The 11,974-nt window shown below is 39.4% G+C and overlaps 1 protein-coding gene across 1 annotated transcript; it reads right to left on the minus strand.

The window, feature by feature from the left end:
* Nucleotides 1-2,611: 2,611 nt before the first annotated feature.
* Nucleotides 2,612-11,974, minus strand: dcp1a (decapping mRNA 1A). Its single transcript, XM_061056966.1, has 9 exons — nucleotides 11,799-11,974; nucleotides 11,431-11,471; nucleotides 10,141-10,268; nucleotides 7,466-7,532; nucleotides 7,171-7,294; nucleotides 6,625-6,720; nucleotides 5,354-5,872; nucleotides 4,951-5,172; nucleotides 2,612-3,126 (listed from the first exon to the last, which is right to left on the minus strand). Exons 1-9 carry the CDS (start codon nucleotides 11,928-11,930, stop codon nucleotides 3,046-3,048), a joined length of 1,410 nt encoding a protein of 469 aa, XP_060912949.1. The 5' UTR covers nucleotides 11,931-11,974; the 3' UTR covers nucleotides 2,612-3,045.

Consider the following 11,974-nt stretch of genomic DNA (forward strand, 5'->3'; position numbering starts at 1 on the left):
GCTATTCTCCAGACTCATGTAGGCTATCTTACAAGCCTGCAAGGAAATTATTACAATGACATGTTTCTTTACCAACATTTTATTTGCCAGCTTTGAGTCTGAAAATCATCCTATTAAAACAAAGATTAAAAAACACATTCTCATTCAATCTTTGAAGCTTAATTTCAGAACTGATAGAAACACAACAGCAACTATGTGCAGAAATAAACAAAAATAAATGCAACCATATTTTTTAATCTTTAATTTCACAAAGTAGCCGTAATAAGTAAAAATATAAACAGTGGGAATTATTTAAAAAATGATTAATGTAGCTTTCAAGACTTACCCCAAATCATATCTCTAACCATTAAGTAACATTTTAGTAATTAGTTAAAGTAAGTTGTATTCTTAGACATGTGTCTGGGATTAAAATCTCAGTATTTCAATCATTTACGCTCGCATGTCTCTGTAACCTCACTCATGCTTTGAGTGTTGGCAGGATCATCTCTGAAATGAAAAATTAAAACAGGGCAAGTACCGGTGAGTGCACACATCAGTTGATTTGCTCCCTGATGACATTTGTTTTTTTGCCTTAAAAATTCAAACTAAGGAAACAATATAGAGAAAACCAAACGTAGCTAACAGCTGGCACTACAATGCATGCAGATCTGACTTCAAATTAAAATGAAAGTCACAATAAAAAAAACACTGGCTAACACTGCTAATAAATGTGAAATACATTCAAATAGCAGGAGCAACACAAATCCATGGTATCACAATCAACAAAAGGTATAAAGTATGAAATGAATATCGCTTCTTTGTTGTTTCCAGTTCCATGTTCCTTTTGTGAAGACGGAAAAAAGATTCAGATTTGCCAATGTTTGCCAAAGACCCTTCCTGAAGTCACCTGAGCTCATAGAGAGATTTAATATGAGCATCTATATATACAGTATATATGTATATATTTGAACGATAAGCAGACTAATTATCAATGAGCTGACCGATGTTTAAGATTATTGGAGCAAATCTAAGAAAATCTTTCAGTTGGAATTTTCATAATTTATCATTAACTATTGACTTCATTAACGGTCATGTATGTGCTGAACACTTTGTGACAACACACTGAATGAACCTGTCTTCTATCTGGACCTTAAGTCATCACGTTTGTAATAGAGCTGCATTTGAAATGAGTTGAAATTAAAAATCCATTAGTTGCCTGCTGTGTGTTTGAAATCACACATGCCAAAAAACAGTTTTTTCCCTTAAACATTTAAAAGTGCTACCAGATGTAAATAAAACCCAAATTCTAGACTAAACTAACAGCATCAGCAGTCAAAGTGTCATGAGTAGGAGACAGATGTACTTCTGTGTTCCTGCAGCAAAAAAGAAAATTACTAAATTATCTTTGTCTGCAAATCTGTACATTTAGACTTAAAGGTCACATATTATCTCCTTTTCAACAAGTTCTCAGAGCTCCATGAAACATGTCTATTAAGTTTCTTGTTCTAAATCCACTCTGATCCTGTATTTGATCATGTCTATAAACCCCTCTATTTCAGCCCTGCTCAGAACAGGCTGTTTCTGTGTCTGTAGCTTTAAATATGTAAATGAGCTGTGTTTGACCACGCCCCTATCTGGAAGGGGATATGGCTCTGGCTTTCTTGCACCATGCCCTATTGTTTATGGTGAGAAGGCAGACTGAGGGCAGAACAAACACCTAGCTGTGGGAGTGTCACCCACCTGGGGGAGGGGTTACTGCCCTTTGTGATGTCACGAAGGGAAAATCTCTAAACGGCCTGTTTGTGCACACATTTTTTGAAAAGTGGAGCAGGCAAAAGAAGGAAAAGATGGACTTTTCTCATAATTGGGGGGTTTAGACAGGCTAGGGACACATATTGTTTGAAAAACATGGTAAAGTGTATTTTGCATAATATGTGACCTTTAACAGGGGTCTAAAAAATACCTTAAAAAAAAAAGTTACAGTTGGATTACGGGTATAAACTCAGTTGGTATGAAACATAACCATATCAGTCAGCCAGTTCCCCATATTTTATAGTAATACACAGTTAATATCATTTTTGTTGATATTTAAATTGTGAATGAGTTGCAGAATCCCAGAGGATCAGATAAACTAAGCATTACTGAGTAGTTCTCAAATATCACATAAAGCTTAAATAGCTAAAGACGTTGCAACAGTCAGATATTGCACTTTCCCCCTCCAAGAAAACAAAGTATCGTAAGCTAAGCAGCCGGAGGAATGACACAGACAAAGAAAAAGAAGAACTTAATTAATACAAAAAGCCAGTCAGGAGAAACTGATACCACAAGTTCGATCTCTATGCTGCAAGTGCTTTAAAAAATAATGGAAATTCTACGTCTTCCTTGGATGAAGGTTGTGAAAAAATACCCAACAATTCTCTTGTTATTAAGTGAAACTGATAAACACAGAAAGCCATACATTTGCCAATAATCAGGAAAGGAAAAATGAGCACTCAGCTTGTCTGTAAAAACAAATAAAAGAGTTTGAGGTCCCCAGCACTGATTTTTTTTCTTGGCAAGCTGTGGGAGTACATTTGTGTCATCTCTGTTACCATCATTTCACACCGCATGAACTCCAAAACCCTAAGTTGAGTGGGAAAGTGGAGTTTCTGAATCAAATATTGTTCAATGCCAGTACTGTATGTCTGTCTCAGGATAAAGAAGCTGAACTGTGGTCCCATCCTCAAGTGAACCAGCAACAGTTAAACGTGTTATGGCTGAGAGTTTGATCATAGTTATGAAGAAAAAAAATACATATTCATGTCTGCACAGGGAGGTTTTACCTCATCCTGCTCTTCAACATATTCAATCCATGTTATTAAGAGTGTCCAGGACTGCATCAGTGACATGGTGCTAATGCACGCCTTAACAGCTGTCTGAACATAAGTTATTTGTGAAGAGTTGATGAGTACATAAAAAAATGTGTATCTGTATTTCTGTTAATGTCCATTCACTTGTAGATTCCTTGCAGGTTTTGAAATGGGCTTCAGGGGAAATAAACAGTTGGGATGTGGTGGTTAAAGATGGCTATACTTTCATGTTGCTGAAGTTCTTTGTCAGGGTCTGCAGGTAAGCATCGTGAATGGCACCAAGAAAATCTGCATCATTCTAGACAGGAAGAAAGTGAACAAGAGAGTCAGAACAAAGCGCTCCTTGTGACTGCCTGTGAGTGTGTTTATAGCAGGGTGGGGGTAACGTCTACTGGATTTGCCTATGATAATGTCCAGAGAATGCAGCATGACAAACTTTAGTACCAATGGAGTCTCAAAATGACCACAATCCACAGAACTAACTGTGATGAAAGTGGAGAAGGGTAAAGGAAACAAAGGGCAGTGAGACACAAGACAGCCAATCCGATCTTTTGGCTGCTCCAGCCGCTCTGCTCTGCTGATGACTGTGAGCAAAGTCTAATGACCCCAACAGCATGACACAAAGGGCAATCCATAATGTTCTGGGATTTTAAAAACTGCATATTGTGCAAGAAGCATGCATTTCAAATTCCAAAATTGTAAGGAAGTGTCATTTTTTCACAACACACATGCAGAACTGTTGTATGATATATTGTATCTTACAGGTCAAACATAAGAGTTGTGCTTAAATAGAAGTTGTTTGAGACCTTGAGATGAATAAAGCAGAAAAATATTCAGGAAAGGCCTTGGGCAAGACACTGAGCTCCAAATCGCTCCTGCTGCTACGCCAGTGGCATGTGAATGTGTACTGCTGGGCACATTATGCAACAGCCACCAGTATGTGAATGTAGTGTGAATAGGTTCATGTGACATGTAGCGTATAAGCCTTTGGAGTAGTCAGAAGACTAGAAAAGTGCTAAACAAGTCCAAGTCCATTTACGATATGGATCATGAAAATAGTTAATGTCCTGTTAGGTTTCGAATATGGAAAATCAAGTTTAATTCAAGTTAAAATTCAAACATGTAGTTGGAAGTAACCTCTATGGTGACCCCATTTGAGGGGGGGGGTGTCACCATATTGGCAAAACCAATATTGACAAAACCAATAAAATATAGATTTTTTTTGCAGGGTCTGATGCGTTGTGTGATCCCTGTGTAACTGTGTAAAGTTTTGGGATATGCTAAAGCCACTAAAATACCGTATGTGGCTTCTTTGGACAAAGGGAGAATAAGAATTCCTTTCATTCTAATAGGGTAACTTGAAAATGTACTTGAGCTTGTATAGCGCTTTTCCAGTCTTCTGACTACGCAAAGCACTTTTACAATGCAGGTCACACCTTCACATTCACACACTGATGGCAGAGGCTGCTATGTAAAGTGACCATCAGAAGTAACTAATCCCATTCATACACATTTGTGTATGCAACAGGAGCAACTTGGAGTTAAGTGTCTTGCCCGAGGGAACCATGTGGTGCTCAGGCCCTAACTAGACAGTACTTACTGAGCGGTCTGTAGATTACTCTTGGTAACAAGGATACTTGGTATGGAATGACACTTTGCTTTCTAATTACCACAAATAGAGTTCCATTCACTTCTACTATATTGGAGCAGAGGCAGAGAGACAGACCCTTTTTAAAAGCTGGCCTTAATCAACCCAGATACTCCAGAAATTCTATAACCAGAAGAACCAACCTCAGGAACTCAGCCTTTTTTGTGTTTTTTCAAAATGCTATTTTTTCATCAGCACTGCATTTGACCTTTTGGCAACTCAGGCAAATGGCAAAAAAACAGCATAGTTTAAAAAACAACATCACTAATGAGAGAGCACAGCTATGTTTGTATCTCTATCTGGTTGTATGTGATATTACTCTGTTAATAGAATTGATGTTATAATTTAATAATTACACTTTAAATATTAAATGTTTACCCATACATATGACATTTTTTTCTTCCAAAATGTAATTGTAAAGTAATGTACAGCAGCTTTAGATAAGACTTATTCATACCATAATGCCAAGTGTACCTTAATTAGATGAAGAAGAGTCTCCTGTAATAGTGTCTTGCTGCAGGGGGCTCTTGGAGGCTCTACAACACCTACAGAGGAGGAGGAGGGCTCAGCAGGTGCAGGAGGGACCCCTGATGTTACTGATGTTGTCTTATTGATGGACTGCTGGAAAGCACTGGGGGAAAGAAGCACAGAAATCTCCGAACCCACGCAGGCCAGATCTGGACTCATGGGCACAGTCTATAAGAAAGAAAAAAGAAAGACAGGGAGAATCAAAGAGAGAACATAGGACATAAAAATGAGCTACATGATGTAATTCCATCTAATCTTTTGTGATCTAAACATATCAAATAGAGACCAGACTATTACAGGCTGCAAACAGATTGATAAAACTGCTACAAAGAAGAACAGCTGAACTCACAGACAACGGTTTTATTAGGTTTGAAGGCTGAGAGAAAACATCCATCTTCTTGACGTGCTGGAGAAGGGGTTTTCCTATGGGCTCCTGAAAGCTGTTTGGTGGGAACAGCGCACTTGGCAGAATGTTTGGTGCAATGATCTGTTTGTGGATGTCAATGTTTACAGATGGGGCTGCTGGTTTTAACGTGCCGAGTATCTCCTTTCCCATGTAGGTTGTACACGCTGCCAGTGGCACTCTGGGGAACACCGGGTTGGGGTGTATAGCGTATTGAGCTGGGAGCAGGCTGGGGGCTTGGTGTTGCTGATTTGACCTGGCATCTGGAGCTGGGAGATGGGGATTGGGGAGTGGGTTTTGATGGGCTGGAGTGGAATTGGAGTGATTCTGGAGGTATGAAGTTGAGGGGTCACTAGAAGCACTGGTAGTGGGCTGGACAGATGCAGTGGTTGAAGAAAGGTCCTTATGCAGGGATAAGCCAAAAAGTTCCTCAACAGTGATCTGCTTCACCATCGTATGAGAGCTCTGGTTGGTAAAAAAAAAAAAGCAGTGGCGCACAAGAAACACACACACAAATCATTGAGGATCATCTGTGGGGTTATGTGTTAATGACCAAAAAATGTAATGAAGCAAAAATTCACATGTCAATTGTGAGAGCTTTGTTGATGTGATATCTACACCATCCTTTATCACACATAAATATTACAGATTGAATAACTCTGACACACTAGATGCAGTGATGTTGCTGGTTGAGTGGATGTAAGTGTATTACAGCTGTCTATTTGCAAACCAGTTTTATAGCCAGCATGGTTGGCTCAAGGCAGAGTCGCTATAGACGGTTGTCTAGGGCATTGGTTTCCAACCCTGTGGCCTGAGTGCCCCTAGACGCTAAAGAAGAGCTCTGGGGTTGGGGGGTGGGGGGGAGAGAGACAGCTTTCTTTAGATACAATTAAGGGGTGCTCCAAAGAACGCCTTAATTGTAGTCCGATCAGAAAAAGTAGTTCCACAATCAGATAAAATGTCAAATATGTACCCAGTGCCAGTAGGACAACTACATTGCTCCTTTCCCTTCCACTCTCTCACTCGCTCAACCACACACTCATTACACACTGCCTGGAGGCAGTAGTTGTATGCAGGCCCACTTAATCATTTTTGATTGTTCTAAAAGTAAGTAAGTACTGAATAAACAGACCACACATTTCTGATTTCTTTTTCTGGGGGACAGCAAGATATTCCACAAGTTTTTCCAAACATCCATGTTTGTGTCGTGTATCTACCTTTTCAGGTTGTACTTTGCGGGGAACCTGTTCAGGTGCATTTATAGCTGCTTTCACATTCTGTTCTGCAGAGACATCCGTTTCACCTTCCTGAGCCTGAATGACACAGGACGCAAACAGAAGCAGAAAGACAGAGGTGGAAGTTAGACCTCATGTACATGCTCTTACAGAAGCCAACATATCACATTATCAACAAAAGAGTGGATAAGAAAATACTGGCAAGCAGAAAAGATTAGGAAGCAGCCTCATTACATGCTTGAAGACCGGTTTCTCCCCGGTAGCATGATCTAAACATTACACCCCTTCTCACTCGCTCCCCGTGAGTCCTCCTGAATATGATCTGCAGTGTTCACATATCAGCTCAGCACAACTTTGTGCCTAATTTCACCAGTGAGTTGACCGGAAACATTCCAGATAAAGTTGAGATGAAAAATGTGTGTGTGAGTTTACACATGCTGCTCACTCAGACAATTTTAGGAAATGTTGTGTTTGCTATATAGTGTTTGTTCATTTTGCGTCTGTAAGCGTGTGCGTTTGTCTCCTCACTCTCTGGTACTCCTCCTTGGCTTTGCTTAGCAGCTCCAGGATGTCTAAGGACCGTGGCTCTGCAACACAGATGTTACTCTCTGGCGACTCTCTTCTGGCAAGGTCTGCTTCTTGTTTCACAATCCTAGTGGAGAATGAAAGTGTCAAATCCAGTCTTCACAACTTACTGCAAATTTCTTCTCAATGTGAATTAAAATGTAATTTTTAATCTTCTGAAGCAAACAACAAGTCTCGGTAGCTAACCGTAAAGAAATCCCCCATCTCATCCAAACACAGAAATCAAATGACTATTTACTTGACCATCAGCTGAGCGATGCGTTGACAGTCCCTCTTGTCATAGAACCAAATACTGTAGATACCCACTGCAAATAGAACACAAATACAGTACATGATATCTTTTACTTTAATAACGGGGTTGATGACATTTTAAACACAACTTGGGTTAGGGTTACACAGCTTGAAGAAACGTGTTGCTCCAGTGTTCTCCCTCAGCTCGACTTGCCTCTGATCAAAGCTATACCTCAGAATTAAACACAGCCCGCCCACTTGGAGGATTATAGCCTACGTATATGGGGCGCACACACTAACCGCTAGGCTACCAGCGCCACAATAACTGGATATTTTATTAAATGTGTGCATTTCCTGTTATTATAAGGTTGACATCAGTATATCTACATAGCAACCTGCCTAGGTGCTATATGAAGTGAATATGAAATTGTCGTTCACTATTATGTTATCGGAGAAAGTGTCAATTATACATTTTGCCTAAATTATTGAATATTTGCAACTAATTCCCAAGGTCATTTGTGCCCCTTTGTATATTCAGGGGGGTTTAATCAGTTAACAATGAAAATATTCTGCAATGATAAAGTAGGAGACTTTTTGTGCTTGGATCAGTAGGCTCCCAACATTAAACCGTCATTAACAGATTGTCAAAAATGCCCAAAAACAGTATGTGTCAGTAGTCTTTGCTGAGACGAAAGGTTTTAAATTATACACTGTTTGTATCTTCGTGTGTGTGTGTGTTTGTGTGTGTGTGTGTGTGTGTGTGTGTGTGTGTAGCTGTGTGATGAAACACTTGTATATTTAAGGTCCATAGGGACGCAGAGATCCTAGCAACCTGAGTGTTTGTCTCTCTGCAGCGCCGACAGCTACCAAGGGGAATATAGATGGGTGTAAACAGGTGTGTGTGTGTGTGTGTGTGCGTGTGCGTGTGTGTCTGAATAAGAACATACAGTAGGTCTCTCTGAACAGCACTCTCTAAGTATGAGTTCAGTTGTTAGAAAGGCAGTGAGCTCACCAGTTTTTCAAAAGGCTTAAGCGGGACACTAACGACCGTAAATGATCGCCATCTCTCTGAGGAATGCGGCCTCACCCTGTCGGACTTCTGCTTCTTCAATCAAACCTCCCTCTCTCTTCAGCCTTTGCTCATCTTTTTTGATTTGTACTTGTCCTGCTTCACGGAAGAGGAAGGTGACTTAGAATCATCAAGAATGAATTCTTCTTTCTAGCTTCTAACCACAACTTCACAGGAGCCCAACGGCAAACAAACACAGAAAAGTACAGTGAGGCGGACCTTTATTGTCTCTATGCTGCCAAAGGATAGTCAGGCAGTAGGATGCATGACTGAAGAGCACATATGGACCTCGAATGAACAAAGACAAGCAGTCAAAAAGAAGCACTGGAATAAAACAAAACAGGGGAGGATACTGTCAGAGATAATCACCTGCATCCCGTTTTTCCAGATTGGACTGTGACTCTGCCTCTTCTGGGGAAGAGTCTCCTACAAATGCTGAGGAATATTACTGGCTAAAAAAAGTATTTCCTTTCATCAGTCTGCACCCAACCTGCTCGCAGCAGCACTAGAACTCATAAACTACTGCAAAATCTGCTCTGACAAAACCGCTAACAAGAAATTACATCATGTCTTCCATACCAGCCATGCTGACGGGCAAACCTAGTCCTAAGGGGGAGCAGTCTTCAGTGACATTGACCCTGGCCATGCTCTTTTTTCTTATAAGCAAACAAATGGGAAAACATTCTAATTCCTTATTTGTTGCTGTGATGAAACTTGTGTTCAGACTTGTAATAGATTACCTCTGTGGAAGCGCCGTCAGCCACTTCCTGAAGATCTGACAAATAACATAATTTCTTCCATTTTTTTCACCCTACATCCTGTTTAACTATTTCCGTAAGGCTAGGCAGCATTGACAACTCATTAGGGAAAACCATCCGCAAAATAACAACTTTTATAAGAAAATACAGGTCAAATTCATAACCGATGAAGAAAAGCCAAAAGAGAATGATATCTACTGTGAGTACACCAAGTTTAAACTGTTGCTGTCTGCTTGGCCCTGTGTGAGGTCATGACTGATCAAAGCTCTTCAGATGAAGTCTTCTTGATAAACGCACCTCCAAGATGCCAAAACCACTTCAAGCACGGAGGAAAAGCAATGTTCCGGAAAACCTTGGGGAGATATTTTTTCGGCATATTCAGAGGTACATGATGTTCTGTTTTACTTATTGTGTGTGTGTGTGTGTGTGTGTGTGTGTGTGTGTGTGTGTGTGTGTGTCTGTGTGTGAGAAATGGTGAATGTTGTTAACAGCTGTCTGCTTGTGAAGTATGCACAACATGTAAACATTTCTTTGACAGACTCATCTTTGTTAGAGTCGTGTTTTGCTCTAGGTGAGCAGAAACTCAAATTCAGAAACCAAGTGTGAATCTAAAAACCATTGCCTCAAAATAAACAGAGATATATATATACTTCTTTTTTAAAAAAAAAACATTTAGCAGATTCTTAAAAATCATCAGAGATTGTTAACTCTTAACAATGTGAATATTTGACATATTTTTGATGCCTAACACATTGGATCACAGCACAAAAATTATGTTGAACTCATAAATATCTCTAAACTCAAAGTATGTTTGATATCTACAGGTTGAGGGCTTTTATTGAACAATGGACTCACAGTTGCCATTCCTATAGAGCAGGAAAGGATCCTGCAGCTGAAATTCCAGGTCTTTGTTGATCGGCTCCACCAGGTTCTCCGTGCTTAGGCGGTTCATGATGGTGAAGCCATGGTAAGGCGAGGCTGACCTTAGACCACAAGATCACAAAAACGTTACTGAAAAACAAATTGCCAAATCCAATATAATAATTTATTAGTTAGTTCGATATTAAAATTACTTTTGAGTGCTGGTGTCTTTTAGGTTATTTAGTTTCACCATGGGGCTTAAAGACAACAAATGTAGAGCAAAAGGCAAATAGGTATCTTCAGAATAGAATAGAATAGAAAAAGTTTTTCTTGTCCACCAGAGGTAGAAATTTGCCTAAGGCTCTCCAGATACACATAGGAACATAAAAACATTCAGGCAGTCAATAAGACAGAAAAACAGAGGGGCTAAATGTACACATTACAAACAGTAAAAACTGTTTGTCATTGTTTGGATCTCATCAGTCATTTTCTAAAGTTAAAAATGTTTATTGCTCTGTGGATAAATTACTTTCATTTTTAGTTGCCAGAGGGACTCTATAGCGCCTCCCTGAGCTCAGAGGCTCAAACTGGCAGAATAGAGGATGTGAGTTATCTGGTTATAGGCTACTCCTTGCTTTCTTCCTTCTCTTATCAGTAAATAGTTGAGACAGAGGTTTTTGAGGTTTGCCTACTATTTTGCCCACCGTTGACTTAATCCTTCAAGAGTTTATTCTCAAAGCTACAGTTCAAGTGACCGTACAAGACAGGAAGATGAAGACAAACTCAAAAATAGATTTGTTCACTTGTTCTAAAATTTGCTGACAGTCACCAAGGCCACTGACTTTTCTACGGAGGTAAAGTCACTATGAGCATTTCTTAAAAACTATACTCTGTATTTTTTGAGAAGCCCAGCTGGCAGTCCAGAACTGTGCTTTCTTTGTAGATAATATAAGAACAAATAAGGTCTTACCTACTCTTTTGTAAAGAGTCATGAGATAACATCAGTTATGAATTGACAAATAAAAATGTATTGATTATCATCTTATTTCGGTGCTAAAACCAAAGATTATATGAGTACAGAACAAGAAACCTTATCAACATCTACTTTATTTACTACACAGTAAATCTGCCTTTAGAAAAAACGCAGTATGGTTTGTTTAGAAAGACTGAGGCCTAAACTTGTGCTTAATAAAGTTAAATCAAATAATGGCGAAAACAAACGAAAACCAAGTGAACAAATGTAATAATTCTAGTATTAAATGATGAACCCTTCCACATGCTTACCTCGCATAAACAAACAGGGTCCCCTCGATTTCGGTCTTCTCCTGAAATGATACAGAACTTAATGTGTTAAAAAGTTGAATCGCTGAATTATTACTCAACAACATATGTCAACGCTAGCGTACGTACTATATGTTTTTACTTCTAAAGTGTTATTTGTGCCCCTTTATTATTATGAAACTTTACGCCGTTATCACATCAGCGTGTCTTTTGATTTATATGGTTGAATGATCGTTTCATAAAAATGAACATACGACTTTACGCTTGAATGTTTGTGATCGAGGGATACGCATTAGCATTAGCAATAGGTGTATACTTAGCTTTCTTTGAAAGCTATGTGAGAAAGTTTTCGGGTGTTCTGACAAACCTACCCATTCATTCGCTTTGGAGTTAAAGTTATACAGAGCCACCTGGCCGGTAACATCTAGCAGTTTGTTAATGTACGGGTCTTGTCTCTGTAGAGCTGCTAAACTCATCGTGTTTCCAGCATTTACGGTCTCCATCCTGGATTGTTGTTGTTGTTGTTGTGGTTCTTCTTCTTCTACTT

This window comes from Labrus mixtus, chromosome 15 (assembly GCF_963584025.1).
Source record: "Labrus mixtus chromosome 15, fLabMix1.1, whole genome shotgun sequence".
Lineage (NCBI taxonomy): Eukaryota > Metazoa > Chordata > Actinopteri > Labriformes > Labridae > Labrus > Labrus mixtus.